Here is a 15,730-nt window from a genome sequence, read left to right on the forward strand (position 1 = left end):
TTCCAACCAGCAATTCATATAAGTTTGGTGCAACATTGCTTTGGAAACATATAATTCCGATCAGGCAAGGAAACAAGTTGAATACTTCCAATATCATCCAAACCTTGAGCCAAAAGAAACTTAACAATTAATCTAAACTCCATAAAACTTGTAGATGCTGGTAACAAATACTTGTCCTTGGTAAATGCTTCAAACAACTACAGAAAGTTACTTCAATTATTACGAAATACGCTGAATAGATACGGTTTATACGGATCAGTATCTACAAACTGAACCTAGAATTGTGACACTGGTGGATTCTCGCGATCCTGCTGAAAGAACGACTCGTATGTTGCAACCCTCGGCTTTGCTTCAGGCAGCTCTAGCTCTTCCATAAAACCGGAAGTCATCTTGACGAAATCTTTCGTGTGTAATTGTTTCCATTCCTTCCATTTTAAAGGGATCAAAGCAATCAAGAAAGTCGGACACAAGTGAATTAGGATTCTAACAAAAAACAATGTTGGTAGAGAGCTAACTTCTAGTCTTCTACTTAACGAAAAAACTATACGCATCCATATTATCGATACTCAAAACACATAGGAGTCTTCTTCCGTTTTGTTTACTTAATTTTGTTTTTCATTCTCCTAAGAAATGGAACAGCGAAAGGTGACAGAGTTTACCTCAAAATTCCAATCCCCATACAAGTTTGGATCATTTTTGTTGCTCCAAACATAAGCCTGAACTGGCAAACTCTCAGAACTATCCTGCAGAAAGAAAAATTGCCACCCTCCCATTAAATCCACAAATTTCTTGAGAAAAAAAGGCATACAACAACCTTTCTTAACAAAAGGCACCAAAGATCACCCCAAGATATTTCCCAAAGTTGGTGAGAACTGATGAAAAATGGCTTGCTTCCGTCACGTAAAATGCATCAAAATTGCAAGTTTTTAGAGCTTCCCAATTCTACCCAGTACACCAATTGATAGCTTATAGCCAAAGCTTAAGCCCTTCCCAAACATTGTCTTCAATTTGACATTTCCACAGCATAATATGTAAGTAAACATCAGTACATTTTGATAAAGCGATATTCTAAACTAGTCTAATATGCAGAAAGATGATTCCGCCCTAGGTGCAAAGGGTTGGTTATTAGAATCAGAGTGCAAGGAATGCATGTGAGTGAAAGGGAATACCATCAAGGAGACCTCAACAGAGCTCCTCTCATACTCAACATCCTCAAATTCATCTAAAATATGCAATTCAGGATCTGTGATTTCCACTAACACCTGCTTAAACAAAACTTGATCAATTATTGTTTTTATTTAATAAAAAATAATTCACAATTTACGTGATTAATTATTATTATTATTTCATCTAAACTCGATTAAGAATTAGAACTTGCCTTGCCTGTAACTTTTTTATTCTCGACGGGAAGAATCGCCGGATAAACTCTTCCTTTGATGCTATACCTATCACTTATCATTAATAATTACCAAATCGTTCACAAATTTAAGTTCTTTTGCAATTTTTTTTATTTAATTAACAATAAAAACAGATAATTAAGTTCAGAGAGAGAGAGAGAGAGAGAGAGACTGACTAGCCATTGAGAATGGCAGGGGAGGATTGAGGGACACGATTTAAGAGGACTCGGCAGACATCCTCCGCCATGAGGCTGCCGTACACGAACACCTTGTGAAGGCTCTGCGACTGACCACCACCGTTCGCCGCCACTGAGCTTATCGCACCGCTACTCATCTCTCTCCCTCCGCGACTCTCTCCTCTCTCTCTCTCTCTATTGGAATATATTTTGTGTGGATTTGATTCCAATTTTCTTTTCTTTTCTTTTTTTGGGGTTACGACGTGTAATTTGGTGGGCAATTTTTCCAGGCCGTGTCTCTACCCGTTTCGCTGAAAACGACATCTCAAATATTCATCAATTTTATTGAATTTTTAGATGCCTTCCCAAATTTATACGATGAAATTATGTTTTACGCATGTTGCATTCCTAAGTAAAACGACTTCTTTAAGATCCAAGTCCCGCAAACTCGGAGTACAACAACTAAATACTATTAACTACTTTAACTATGAGTCGAATAACATAACATACTAATGTGATACTTCTAATTTTCCAATACAGGAGTGCTACAGGGGATTTATACTGCGGAATCCATCGTCAATTGAAGTTGTTTCACCAAAACAGGAGAAACAAGGTTTGTACTTTTGATGAGAATAAGGTAACGGCGGAAAATAACATAAAGAAGACAAGACAATGCATGAGCTACAATAGTTACGGTGTACTCCATGTTTTTTCTTTAAACCTCTGTCCCAGTTGAACCAACATACAACTAAATCACAAAAGATGAGCAACTTTTCCAAGATGGAGCTGAACACAATATTCCTCTCCGTAAACAAGAGTCTGATCAGTTCAAAGAAACGAATAGAAAGTTGCCGGACTCCTGTCAGTTCGCAACAACATCATCATATGTTCATTGGCTCGGGACTAGCAGTGTTCAATATGTCCAACAATGAGTTCTGAGGCTCCAACTCCTCATGCCACAGTGGAAGTTTGTCGCCAGGATAGAAGTTTCTTGTCACTCCCTCAGAATTTATCTGCAAAACCGCACAAACGATAAGGAAAGAAAGGGACTTAGCCAATCTATGGTCTTGTATGTTGGAAACAAAAATAAAGATACGATTGCTTAGTCACAAATACAGTTGAGGGGAAAAGAGAACTTACAACTACAGTACGGACAACACCCCCACTGGCACCATCTCGTGCAATGGCGAGAGAAACAGCCTTGACCACCAATTGCTGCAATGATGCCACCAAAGATTCGTTAACAATAAAGCTCAAAGTCAAACTTTACATAACAATAGCAATCTTTTATTTGTCACAGCAAATGCCTGACTGATATCATCACCAGCTACATATTATATATGTTGGAGCACTAAAACGAATGTTTTAGTACTGATTTCCTTTCCAGGGGTCAAAGCTTGCTTGCGATATTGTGGCATTTAAGTTAATTATTGATGCAAAATAGCGACAAGGTCAAGTGCCATGTAAACTTAGAACTTTTCACGACCAGTATGTTCTAAGTACTAAAATTTTCAAGTACAAACATTAAGAGATACATACCTCAGCTTCGTCCTTGGTCATTCCTTCTTTCCATGCTTGATCGAAAAATCCATACAAGTAACTGGAGCCAGATCCTACAAAGCAAAATATTATGTTAAGCCAAACTCGTGGGCGAAACTATCAAACTGAACCTCTTCAGAAGGCAAAATCACATTTAAAACTTCCAAAACATGATGTGGAAACCAATTGCAATGACGTAGGGATAACAGGAATATGATATCTGAAAATAACCCTTTTTGGGGCCAGTAAATATAAGTCGTTGGTCCCTCCAGTTATACTCGTTAACCCTAAGATGAATTCTTGGCACGTACTTGAGGCACGTCCAGCATTACCAATTGATTGCATACATTACTAAACCCAACTTGATATTGTCCTTAAAGTAAAACTTGAAACCAAGTCTATGTTACTAAAAATCCTATTTCAACCAAACAAATCCGATGACTTTCTTTGGTATAAGCAGCAAAATTTACATCCCACAAAACATACAGAAACATATGAAGCGCACGTCATTACCCAATTGCAAGCGGGAAACAGAAATTCGACTATGAAGTAAGAAATACTCCAGCATAGCATACCTCCAATGGCAAAGGGCAGCTCTAGCAGTGTGCCACCAAGAGGAATCCCATAAATCTTACCGCCTTCGTACTTGTCCCACCCGCCAACAATCAGTCCAGTTTCCAACATATTCTACCAAGTTCAAAACATCATGGTAAAAACACAAACACCACAAAACTACAAACGAAATCTCACACCACAATACCAACAAACAAGAAACTACAACAGCAAACAAAAACCCAACCTTGTTACCATAGGACAGCAGCCTGACGAGGTTTGCACAAACTTTGACAGTCGCAGGTTGTCCAAGCTGAATTCTGTGCAAGCACAAACCCATCGGAAACAAAAATCAAAGGAGAATCGTAAAAAAGTAAAAGAATTGCAGGAAAATAACGAAGGAAACACTGACGTGTGCTGATGAAGGAAGTAACGAACGTAATCGGAAACAACCTGGGAATCGGCAGCCTGCGAATCCCAAAAGGGTAAAACGTTGGAATAATCGGAATTTTTAAAAGAAATTGTAGGAAATTGAACAGAAAGGAGGGAAATTTGATGCGATGGGTACCGATCCAGAGCGGCAGACGTAGACATTGTCGGTGAGCTGGGTGATTTTGTCGGAGGCGCGATTGGCCACGTATACTCCTGCAAGAATCAAAAGGCGATTTGGATGAGTGTTGAAAGTGAAAAATCAGCTTAGGGTTTTGGTGGAGGAGAGAGAGCGAGAGAATGAGGAGATTTACCGGTGCTGGTACGAGAGTCGGCGCCAAGGACGACGCCTCCGTCGTAGGTGACGCCAATGATGGTGGTACCCATGGAGTGAGGGGCGTTGAGATCCATGTCGGAAGAAGCCATAACGAATCAAAGGTTGGGTTTTTCAGAGGAAATTGAATTTGCAGGGAGATAGAGAGAGAGGAGGGGTTTTTGTTAAGCTGACTTACTTACTGCACAAGTTCTTTGGATTTTCAATATCAACGGGATTTTGGGTCATTCGGCCCAAGAGAATGTTTCATTTGTGCTTCAAAATCTTCATCGCGTCTCTCTACCTTTATTATCTCCAAGGATGTAAAAAAATTTTAGGGCCCGTTTGGTAACGTTCTGTAAAACAGTTTTTCGTTTTGCAAATATAAAAATAGTTGAAAAATGCGTTTTGTGAACCCAAGATCTATTTAGATAATATATAGTTATTTTTAGAACGAGTAGATGGACTTAAAAGAGAGCCCACTAAAGAATGAGATTGGGCCTACAAGCCAGCCCAATGAACCCAAATGAAAGAGTGCCAATACGAGAACGAAATACAACAGTCATCAACAGTTACTCATAACCCTAGATTGTCTATCAACAAGAAGAGACGAGTGCATAACTAAAAGTACTTTCTGACCGCTCAAACCAATTGGTAGACTTGACAACTTTCTGGCACAAAGTTCCGGAGACAGGTCTTTCCACGCATCAACATCTACAAGAACATGAGTCTATGAAAGGACATGAATACTATCAGACCTCTTGGGTAAAATGCTTTTCCAACACTCTAACGATGCACTCATTAGTGCCAAGTGCCAAGTCGAGAAATTGTGCAAGTGGTTGGGTAAATGTCACTTCCTCTCTACGTGTCTGGTGAATAATGGAGAAATAAACTACAGGTCGCATCTATGTATTTGCGCCATTTAATGATACAATTCCGAAGGATCTCGTGGCCATATCTTCTTTAGGAGTTTTTAGACCTAAGAGGCAATGGTTTTACTGCACTACCTGTCCTCAGTGGCCTTTCCAGGCATCAAACGTTACAGTTGGATAATTGCACAAACCTTCAGGCAATCTCGGATTTACCAACAAATTTGAAAATCCTGGAAGCGGATGGGTGCATTGCTGTGGAAAGAATGCCAGATTTTTCGGAGATGTCTGAGTGAGAGAATTGCATCTGAATCACTCCCCCAAACTCACTGAGATTCCAGGCCTGGATAACTCGTCTCTCTCTTATGTATGCATACATGCATGTATTAGTTGCTCATACAAATCTTGCTCCTCATAGTATAGGGATGGAGTGCGAGCGGAAATGGTGACCTTTTTCCTCCTGGACTTTGGTGTGTCGAACCTAAGGAAGAAATCGATGAATATACGGTTGACTGTTTCCAGGTCGTATTCAAGTGAAAACAAGGAAGGCGGAGATCATAAGGCGGCAAAACCAGTTGCTGACTCGTACGATGAGAATCGATTTCACAAAATAATAGTAGGAAGGACGCGGGAGGCTTCAAGTGCTGTACTGGTATCCGATGTGTCGTCAACCGGAACCCATCGGAATCGGAACTGCAAATTGGCACCGGTTGGACTTCCCACTTGAATGTTGTGATGTGTGGTTACGTTTCCTGTCAGGGGTTTGGTGTTGCACTCGCGCAGATGAAGCTTGAACCACAAAAGTAAGGTCCAACTCCACGTTGTTTCGATCTACAAAACGAAATGTACGTACGTACATCCTCCGATCACGTCGCGGATTGAAGATTCAGACGGGAAGGAAATTGTTGGTGAGATTGCTGAGAAGCAGAGACATCACATAACATTGTAAAGTAAAGGGAAATGCGTACTTAAGCTGGGAATTGGAAATAAAAGCATCACCGTCATTGTAACATTCCTTTCATTAAAGTAACCGTTACATCCCACATAGTTTGAAAGGGTAAAAAGTAAAAAATAGGGAAAGAACAGCGGTTAGTTTATCCTCATAATAATCCTGGACCATATTCCGAACCATGAATTTTGCCGCACTCAAACCTAAACTTTTCTAAGGCCTCTGAAAAATATGCTTAACCAAAATATGAAACTCAGAAGAAAAAAAAAAGGCCGGAATAATAAGCCAAAAGGATCTTAAACTTAAACTAGGGAGATCGATATAATGGGGTTAGCACTCTGTAGCTTCATCTGTGTTCAAAGGTTACGAGTCCATGGCGATGGCTTCCGGGAGCGGATGCAGTTGGAGGGCCGGGATGTTGGACTTGAGCGGAAGGTTGGTTGGCCCGGCCAATTTCTTCTCCATCGGAAATCCTTTACCGGTTATTCCAAGAACCTTCCTCACCTCATTTGCTAGCTCTATCACATAGTCCTCTTCATGGCCTGTTCATGTCAGCAATTCGTTAATCAATCGTGTTTCTTGAAGAAACCAGCATCTAAACGTATTTAATGAACGAACTAGGACAAATTCGGTCATGGACATCACGCAGATAACCTTGATTCATAACAAGGAATTCGAACAATGAGTTTGCTCACCTATATCGAACAAAGCCTTCTCCAACAGAAAGAGATAGTCTCTATTGTTTCCGCAGGGCCCAGAAGCAGTTGCAATTTGCCTGAAAGGAAAAAAACTCATCAGAAGCTGTAAAAACTATTTTGGAAACATTGTTACAACAATCAACATCAAAAGAAGAAGAATTGAAATCTGCAATACCTTGCCATATCCTCCAATGGAGCAGGACCCAGATAATACTTGTTCGATTCTTTGTCTGGAGTCGACGTGAAACTGCAATATCATGAACAAGTTCGGTTAGGGATACTTTGCACGTCCACAGTATTTCCCTCTCTTACATTATAATAGAGCAATTTTACATAAGATGAATGATATGTCAAGCGGGAAATGAGAGATCGACAACCAAAAGACTTACACAATAACTCCTGTCAAAAATGGCTCAGACTGGGAGAACTCGCCTTCCTGTAGTGTACACAGAAAGCACATGTTATGACATGCATTACAAAACAATACCTAAAATCCCAAATATAAATTAAACTGGCTAGTCCAGGCATGAAGGTGGGAGTAATATTCAAACTACTCTTACCTTATAAAAGTCGACGAGAGTCTTTGAATCATACTCACATTCTCTCCTTTCCAAGTACTGCAAATGAAAAGGAAATGTATAAGTATGGCTATTAGATAGCGTGTTTCATAAACCAAAACGCCAACTAAAAATGCCAACTCTATCTCAGGCCATACTTTTTCCTACTCTAGCAAGTGTAACCAACACAATTAACCAACAATACGCCACCACGATGACAAATTTACTTTTGAAGAAGCATACCTCCATTGCCAGTTTCTCCCTTTCCGGCCCTCCGCGTACAGAATACGCAGCACCCCACTGTTGGACGAGATCGAATGTCAGAACGAAACACTAATTAACCAACCATACAACAAAAGCTCAAAAATAATTGAATGTTCAATTAGATGGTTACTTACGCAAATAGCTCCTTCTTGGTACTCCAAAGTGCAAGTCCGAGCAGGGTGCTCAGGGGTACCTCTGTGATCTATGCAGGCTTCACAATTGAAAAACAATATGACCACAATCAGTGACAGTCAAATGACATGTAACGGATCGAAAAGTAGAACAATATATCCAATTTCTTCCTCAACAACAGAGATTAGAGAGACATACCAAGATCAAATACACGCCGGTAGTCCTTGATGTAACCTATCACTTTCTCGTCGTACTCGAATCCGGGGTTCCACACAAGTGAACCATATCCAAAGACCCAGAATACCATGGTTGCGTTTGACTACTGCAAAAACTACATTGGTGTAAAAATCCAAAGCTCTGATACAGCAAACCCCAATGATGCCTCACTTTATAAAATTATAATACTAAAATTAAAAAGCTTCAAACTTTATTTTCTTTTTCAGAAAAAAAGTTGACTTGATAAATGCATAAATCGTTGAAAATGCGGATAGTCTTAAGCTTTTTCATAAAATATGAGCTAGAGGAATTGATTTTCTCCATATTTGGGAATTTTCCAAAAAGTGAACATCAAGTTCGAACTTTTCCAATGTTCCCCTTTTTCCCATTTTCCCAGCAACCAAACAGAAATTGAAAATCACAGCATCAAATAGCAACGAAAAAAAGGAGAAAAATCACCGGCATTGTCTTCCAACCAAAAAGAAATTCAAGATTTACAGAGGAATCGAGAGCTTACAACGAAGATTGAAGAAATTTTCCCGAGAAAAAAAGACGAGATGAAGTGTTTGGAGACACCCCTGGGCCGAACTGATTCGATCGATCGAGAAAGCGAGAAGAAATCGACGGTGGTCGTTTGAAATTGCGGTGGCAGGAAAAAGAGAGAAACGAAAAGAGAATGGAAGCTAAACGCCGCGTTTAGGGTTTAGCTTTTGGATTTGGGGCTCTTGTTTCTCTCTCTCTCTCTCTCTCTCTTCGCCTTCTCTCTCTCTTCTGGGTTTCGCTCGGTGAGGGAGGAGGAGACGAGAGCCCTCCGTATTTATGAAGCAGAAAACCCGCGTGAGTGTGGAGTGCGTGATTTGCCACGTGAGCTTGAGTTGTCGTTGATGCATGTGGTATCGATTTTGTATCATGTGCATCCATCACATCATCTCATGCAACTACTTTTTTTTCCTTCTTTGTTAATTTTTTACTTATTCTGTTGGGTTTTTAGAAGAACATTTTTTACGAAGTTCGTTTCGAAGTGTTTTTAAAATTACTGAAAGAGATTTGGTGAAATTGATTTTAACTTTCAAAAACACTTTAAGTGTTTTTTGAAAGAAATACTAAATATGTACTTCTTGCATAAAACACTAGATATGTGTTTCTTGCAGGAATCATTTAAAGTGCATTTGCAATGACTGAAAATGCTTCATGAGAAAATGTTTTTAGGTTCCAAAAGAACTTGAAATGATTGCTCTATGTGTTTCTTTTAAAAAGAACTTGATTCATTTGCATTTTTACTAATAATTGGTTCCAAAAATATTTTCACATGCTTTCAGTAATTCTAAAAACACTTACAAACAAACATAAGGTTGTTTGTTATGGCAATAGATAATGATTTTACACATTCTTCTAGCCTCGTACACATTTTTTTATTTTTAGACACTAAATTGAATAAATTAAGCTATATCAACAGATAATATTAAATAAAAAATATGTGAAAGGTAAAAAAAAAATATGTAAGTAGCAAACAACTTCGTAAAATAAAAATCTGATTAAAATAATAGGGTAAGGTAAAAAAAAAGTTGGAATAGCTTTAGATGGGAGACGAACTAAAAGGGTTAGGACGAAGTCCAAGTTTCTAAATGTCAATATTTTAATTCAAGGTTGGAGTCAAACATGTTGACTGATTAAAAAGTCCATAATGGCTATAGAAGGTCCATAATGGCTAACTGAGGAGGATGGTTTGAAAGGGTATAATTCTCTAAGAAAAAAAGGTTGCGCTTTTTATTATTTTATTGAAAATAAATTTACATCATATAGGGTTTTTTTTTTTTTTTTTTGCTCCGTCAAAAGAGATAATTGCTTTCAACTTGTGACCTCTTTCAATAATTTTCTATTCATGTCACAACTTATATTTTGGTAACGAAGACCAAAGTTAACCTCAAAAGAAAGTTCAAAATTAATCATGCAAATGCCTGGTTTTAATTAAGCTATTTTTATGGGATGAATACTTTAAACTCATTTTTATATACGTAAATGGAAAATCAAACGTGTAAATTTTGCTACCACAACATCATATGAAATTACAAGAATCTTTTGTAGTCCATTCATTATCTTATCTTTCTATTTTCCAACTTGCATGTATTAAGCATATCACCAGTGATCATCCTGAGCCAGGATCAAACTCTCCAAATTTTGCTACCACATCATATAAAATTATAAGAATCTTTTGCAGTCCATTCACTATCTTATTTTATCTTATCTTATCTTCTATATTTTTATATTCACATTTTTTGAAATAAAAATAAAAGATTACCAAATCAATATGTTTTCTTTTCCAATTATTATACTTAAAGCACAATTTCTTTTTATTTTTGTATCTTCAAATAAACAAATCATTAATTACACTTTTTATTGCCAAAAATTAGGTAATTGTTCAAAATTTGCATCCATATTCCTTACCATACATGTCCATCTCATCCAACCACGACGCATGTCCACATACACAACCATGACGTTTGTCCACATAAATAACCATGATTTATTGCCACAATTTGGTGCAACGTAAAACTGAAAAGCAAATTAGCCAGGTTCATTGAACCTGGACAGCTTTTCACAGCTGTTATCGTTTTCCGCGTTGTTGAATTACGGTGGAATTACGGCTTTAATTGCCGGTCCAATTACCGGGAAATCGTGTCACACAAGTCATCAACTAGACAAAACAACTTATTTGGTTCAATGAACCTGGACGCTAATTCGGCGCTTAAAGAGAACCCTACAGCTCTACCGAGATGGTAGGGTTAGGCAAGGAAAGGGATTCCCGAATCCGAGGTCCCTGGGGGATTCTGATTCCTTTGTCACTTGGACGTTGGACCTCCATTCTGGTCAATATTCCAAATTCCAAATTCCAAATTGAGTTTGCCGCTTTTCTTGTGTAGGATTCCTTGTAAGATGTGGTGTGATGATTGAAGTGCCTGCTGAGCCAACGACCTTTGAGAGGTTTCTGTTCAAGGGAAGAAAATGAGTTTCTCCATACGAGGTTGGGAATTTTTCGAAGGTTTCTCTCTGTCTATCTACTATTTATTTATCTTAATTTGATTATTGGATGATAAATAAAGTATCAGGATATGGCTGTAACTTTGATAAATAAAATGTTGGAATTTGATTGTAAATTTTGATGTTGACGTTTGATAAATAAAGTATTAAGATTTGACTGTAAATTTTGACATTGACGTCGAAGATACGGGGTGATAGATTGTTGTACTCATTCATATTTGTGCGTCGATGTGCGACTTGCGGGTGAGTATAGTTGCAATTATTGAGTTTTGCATGAAAAATGCGGGTGAATCTGTGATTGCGCGCAAGCATACTTTGCATGTCAGACTCATGAGTTGTGCATGCATGTAAGGTGAACGAATATGAGTTTTTGATTACACGAGTATTTATCGAGACTTGTTGCTAATGAAGAATAAACAAGTAGTGCATGTTCTTTTTGTCTTGGAGTAGTTTGGGCGCAATTGGCTTGCTTGCACTCAACAACAACACACACACACACACGTACTTGGCAGTCTACAAATTGGGATAAATGTAATTTTAAATTTGTGTGTATGATTTTCAAGTCATTGTATAGTGTAAGTCTAAAGAATATGGTTAAATATTAGGGGATTCTCCATTTTAATCCTGGATAAATATTGAAATTCAATTAAAACCTTATGTTATATATAAGATTTAATGCCTTTTTTCGTTCCCATAATGCCCATATTAAATATTTGGCTTAATTTTGCTCCATATAGTTTGGGATTGATTATTGTTTGACTTTCTCAAACGATAAACATACCTCATCTAGACGTTCAAAAAACTATTAGTGATACGTTACAAGAATTAAACAAATACCTAATTTAAATTATTCGTTATCATCATCCAAAGCATAGAGGAAATAAAAATACCCAAATCATATATTATACATAATCAAATGCACTTAAGTCATGTCCTAATGTGCTTAAATCATAGTACATAGTCGAATGCACATAAATCATGGTACCAAGTCAAATGCACCTAAACTATGGTACCTACTACAATGCGCCCACTAATAGAAAAAATAGTTTGCGCGACCAAAAAAATTTCATCACCTAGGTGGCACTTGCGCGAAGAAAAAATAAATTCGTTGCATAAGAATACTAATCGCGATGAACAAGTGTGGTCGTCAGGCAAGAAAAAGTGGAAAAAAAAATTTTGCTGCCAAATGTTTACGCAACAAAAAATTTCACATATTCGTCACGCAAAGTTTCACTGAAACGGTCAGATACCCTTCAACCGCTCCCATTTAGTGCGCATTTATAACGCATTATGCGCGATGAACAACGAATTTTGCGCGATGAAGTGGTTCGTCACGCAAAGTGTTACGAGTTCTATATAAACACAATTTCAGAACCCTAGTTTTCGAAGGTTTTGTTTTAAAGGCAATGGTCGATTCGATTCCTGATTCAACAAAAAGTTGCGTGGGAGAAGGCACTCACAAAGGGAAAAGTAAAAATGAAATTTACTGTTGAATTAGTTGTTTTAATATTTGATATGGTTGAAATGATTTATTACTTTTAAATTTTTGTGGTAGAAAAAGATATAAGGAAATGTGTGTTGCGAATAGAGAGGTACCGTCGTAAGCGAGTGCCTTACTTTGAAGACACAAGTAGGGCTGATGCGTACACCAAACTTAGGTTTGATATTAGGGGTTTGGTGCGGAGCCAATGTTCTGCCAAGTTTGAGTCTTGGAAAATGGTGCCTGAGGAGTTGAAGAAGTCCATGGTGGGGGAGTTATCAGTAAGTTTGTATTAAAGAATGTATAATTATTTTTGTTAAAAAGTAGTATTTTTTAAATTACTAATTTATTGTTATTGGCATTAATATAAGTTTATTGGGATGTTGATGAAACCGATGAGAAGCAGCAGAAGTACATGGACGACCTACTCAAGATGCATTTCCAGCAGTGGAAGTTCGATGTACTGCAAGATGCGGAGTGTGGGGGAGTTCCTGATGCCCCGAATGAGGAGGATTGAAGTTTTTTGTTTTTTTTTTTTATGAAATAAGATTTATTTGGATGTTATATTTGACTTTAATTAATAAATTTATGTTATATGGATGACCATTAATATTTACATTAGTTATAATATTTATTTGGGATAATAAATTAGTTTTATTAATTATTTTGGTAATGTTTAATTAGGTTTGAGTTTTTTATTTAGATTAAAATAAAATTTTACATTAGTTAAAAAGAAAACGGAAAAAATGAATTTTTTTTAATATGCATGTTGCTCGACCAACAGAGTATTTGTTGCGCAACTTGTTTACATTAATAAATTATAAAGCAGATGAAAAAAATAAAAAATAAAATATGTAGACTTACGCGACGAATGATACAGTAGTTGCGCAAATATACTTTGCGCAACAAACACCATATTCGTAGTGCAAAATCATTTGTGCAAAAGTAATCTTTATAATTCTGGTAGCCTTCCTTTAGATTTCTGGTACTTTGGTTGTGCTCATTCAGTGTTTTTAATCAATCGTATACCTTGCAAGTCTTTGTCAATGTCTTCTCCATATAGTTTATTGTATGACAAGCATCCTAATGTGAGATCACTAGAGATCTTTGGCACTGCTGTGTATCCTTGCCTGATACCTTATAATGCCAATAAATTGCAATCTAGGTCTCAGATGTGTGTTTTCTTGTGCTATTCTCCAGGTTACAAAGGTGTGGTGTGTTTTGACAGAGCTTCTAAAAAGTGTATTGCTTACAGGCTTGTGATTCATGATGAGTCTGTTTTTCCTTACAAAGTTCCCTTGCCAAGGTCAGCACATGTACTTAGTGAATACACTGATTATTCAAAGCCTTTATTAGTGTTAGTACCTATACCGGTTTCTTTATCTACAAGGGCATATCAACCTGACATCTCATTACACATTACTACCACATCAAACTCAGCTACAAGTGTGCCTTATGTCTCTATGTCTTCTACACCAGTCAATACAAGGCATCTACAAAGTCAATATGTGTCTAATTCTGTTGGTCAAGAGTTTGACAAATCTAGGTTCTCAAGTCCTACTTTTTCCTCATCAAATGGTACTCATCCTTTGCTTTCTGTCCTCGATTCAACTCAACTTCAGGTAATATTGCCAACTGTTTAATCTCCAATATCACAGCGAGTAGCTTATAATGTGCCAGGAACTAGAATCTTGGGTATTCAAACTAGATTACAAACTAGTGCTATTCAAAGACAAAATTATGATGCTTATCTGAGTTCTTTACCTGAATTGACTTCTTTGCAATCCTTGAATGATTTCACTAGAGGATTCTCCTTCTTAGCTGATGTGTATGATGTTGATGAACCTAAAACCTTCAAGGTTGCGAGTTCTAAGCCACAATGGCAGGCAGCCATGCACGAGGAATTTAATGCGTTACAGGCACATGATACTTGGTGTTTGGTTCCTATGCCTTCCGATAAGACTATTATTGGAAGTAAGTGGGTGTTTAAGGTAAAAAAATAACCCAAATGGGTTTGTTTCGAGATATAAGGCTAGGCTCGTGGTGCAGGGCTATAGTCAACAACCTGGATTAGACTATACTGAGACATTTAGTCATGTAGTTCGCCATACAACAGTTCGATTAATTCTTGCCTTAACTACTCATTTTGGATGGAAAATAAGACAATTAGATGTTAAGAATGCATTTCTGCATGGTGACCTTGAAGAGGAAGTTTATATGAAACAACCTCAGGGATTTATAGATCCTACTTATCCCAACCATGTTTGCAAATTAGTAAAATCCCTTTATGGCTTGAAACAAGCTCCTCGAGCATGGAATTCAAAGTTTACTAGTTACTTACCCGTTCTTGGTTTCAAAACATCTTTGTCTGATACTAGATTGTTTGTAAAAGAAGATGATGAAGATATTATTATTCTTTTACTATATGTTGATGACATCATCTTGACTCGTTCCTCTATGTCAAAAGTTCAATATGCAATTGCAACAATGGCTGAAGTGTTTGATCTAAAAGATTTGGGACCTTTTACCTACTTTCTAGGGCTTCATATTCAGTATCAAGATGATGGCTCTCTATTTGTTAGTTAATCAAAGTATGCTAAGAAGCTGTTACTTAAAGCAGGTATGGATCAATGTAAACCTACTTCCACACCCTTTAAACCACATGCTCAGTTACTTGATGCAGAAGGCTCTCCTCTTAGTGATCCTACATAGTACAGAAGTATAGTCGGGGCCTTGCAATATCTGACTTTTACAAGACCACATATTGCACATGCAATTAACATGGTGTGTCAATTCATGACCAAGCCTACTGATCTTCATTTAGTGAAAAGGATTCTTCGATATTTGCAAGGAACAATTAATTGTGGGTTGCGGTATACCAAGTCTGCTTTATTATCCATAAATGCTTATTCTAACTCTGATTGGGCAGCATATATAAACACCAGGAGATCTATTACAGGCTATGTCGTTTTCCTTGGTTCTAATCCTATATCATGGCAGTCTAAGAAACAATCGACTGTATCTAGGAGTTCGACAGAGGCAGAGTATAAAGCTTTAGCTCACTGTGCTGCAGATGTGTTTTGGGTTCAGTTTCTGCTCAAAGATCTCAATCAATGCTTA

General features: G+C 37.5%; 3 protein-coding genes across 4 annotated transcripts; all 3 read right to left on the reverse strand.

Annotated features, from left to right (window-relative positions):
• Positions 1 to 120: 120 nt before the first annotated feature.
• LOC126632161 (AIG2-like protein D) lies at positions 121 to 1,797 on the reverse strand. The gene is made up of 5 exons (XM_050302407.1): positions 1,574 to 1,797; positions 1,379 to 1,451; positions 1,170 to 1,262; positions 660 to 743; positions 121 to 425 (listed from the first exon to the last, which is right to left on the reverse strand). The coding sequence occupies exons 1-5, from the start codon at positions 1,729 to 1,731 to the stop codon at positions 276 to 278; spliced, it is 558 nt and encodes a 185-aa protein (XP_050158364.1). The 5' UTR covers positions 1,732 to 1,797; the 3' UTR covers positions 121 to 275.
• A 453-nt stretch (positions 1,798 to 2,250) lies between these two features.
• LOC126632250 (proteasome subunit beta type-6) lies at positions 2,251 to 4,645 on the reverse strand. Its single transcript, XM_050302568.1, has 8 exons — positions 4,408 to 4,645; positions 4,233 to 4,309; positions 4,077 to 4,132; positions 3,912 to 3,984; positions 3,688 to 3,799; positions 3,113 to 3,186; positions 2,714 to 2,788; positions 2,251 to 2,586 (listed from the first exon to the last, which is right to left on the reverse strand). Exons 1-8 carry the CDS (start codon positions 4,517 to 4,519, stop codon positions 2,455 to 2,457), a joined length of 711 nt encoding a protein of 236 aa, XP_050158525.1. The 5' UTR covers positions 4,520 to 4,645; the 3' UTR covers positions 2,251 to 2,454.
• A 1,631-nt stretch (positions 4,646 to 6,276) lies between these two features.
• LOC126632251 (gamma-glutamylcyclotransferase 2-1-like) lies at positions 6,277 to 8,889 on the reverse strand. 2 transcript variants are annotated; one of them, XM_050302569.1, is made up of 9 exons: positions 8,609 to 8,889; positions 8,074 to 8,197; positions 7,878 to 7,954; positions 7,723 to 7,779; positions 7,483 to 7,539; positions 7,312 to 7,358; positions 7,098 to 7,169; positions 6,920 to 6,999; positions 6,277 to 6,766 (listed from the first exon to the last, which is right to left on the reverse strand). In XM_050302569.1, exons 2-9 carry the CDS (start codon positions 8,180 to 8,182, stop codon positions 6,588 to 6,590), a joined length of 678 nt encoding a protein of 225 aa, XP_050158526.1. In that variant the 5' UTR covers positions 8,183 to 8,197; positions 8,609 to 8,889; the 3' UTR covers positions 6,277 to 6,587. The 2 variants fall into 2 exon arrangements, with proteins under 2 accessions (XP_050158526.1, XP_050158527.1); XM_050302570.1 differs by having other exon boundaries at positions 8,074 to 8,206.
• Between the last annotated feature and the right edge of the window lie 6,841 nt (positions 8,890 to 15,730).

Source organism: Malus sylvestris, chromosome 8, assembly GCF_916048215.2.
Source record: "Malus sylvestris chromosome 8, drMalSylv7.2, whole genome shotgun sequence".
Lineage (NCBI taxonomy): Eukaryota > Viridiplantae > Streptophyta > Magnoliopsida > Rosales > Rosaceae > Malus > Malus sylvestris.

What these genes read in the sequence shown, in the direction of transcription:
- LOC126632161 (XM_050302407.1), bottom strand. Translation starts at nt 1,731, where the DNA reads ATGAGTAGCGGTGCGATAAGCTCAGTGGCGGCGAACGGTGGTGGTCAG. An exon ending in ATAAAAAAGTTACAGGCAAG is followed by an intron (nt 1,263 to 1,378) that starts GCAAGTTCTAAT and finishes TTGTTTAAGCAG; the next exon opens with GTGTTAGTGGAAATCACAGA. An exon ending in CTGTTGAGGTCTCCTTGATG is followed by an intron (nt 744 to 1,169) that starts GTATTCCCTTTC and finishes TTCTTTCTGCAG; the next exon opens with GATAGTTCTGAGAGTTTGCC.
- LOC126632250 (XM_050302568.1), bottom strand. Translation starts at nt 4,519, where the DNA reads ATGGCTTCTTCCGACATGGATCTCAACGCCCCTCACTCCATGGGTACC. An exon ending in TACTTCCTTCATCAGCACAC is followed by an intron (nt 3,985 to 4,076) that starts GTCAGTGTTTCC and finishes GTGCTTGCACAG; the next exon opens with AATTCAGCTTGGACAACCTG. An exon ending in TGCTGTCCTATGGTAACAAG is followed by an intron (nt 3,800 to 3,911) that starts GTTGGGTTTTTG and finishes TGAACTTGGTAG; the next exon opens with AATATGTTGGAAACTGGACT.
- LOC126632251 (XM_050302569.1), bottom strand. Translation starts at nt 8,182, where the DNA reads ATGGTATTCTGGGTCTTTGGATATGGTTCACTTGTGTGGAACCCCGGA. An exon ending in CCATTGGAGGATATGGCAAG is followed by an intron (nt 7,000 to 7,097) that starts GTATTGCAGATT and finishes TTTTCCTTTCAG; the next exon opens with GCAAATTGCAACTGCTTCTG. An exon ending in GAAGGCTTTGTTCGATATAG is followed by an intron (nt 6,767 to 6,919) that starts GTGAGCAAACTC and finishes TGACATGAACAG; the next exon opens with GCCATGAAGAGGACTATGTG.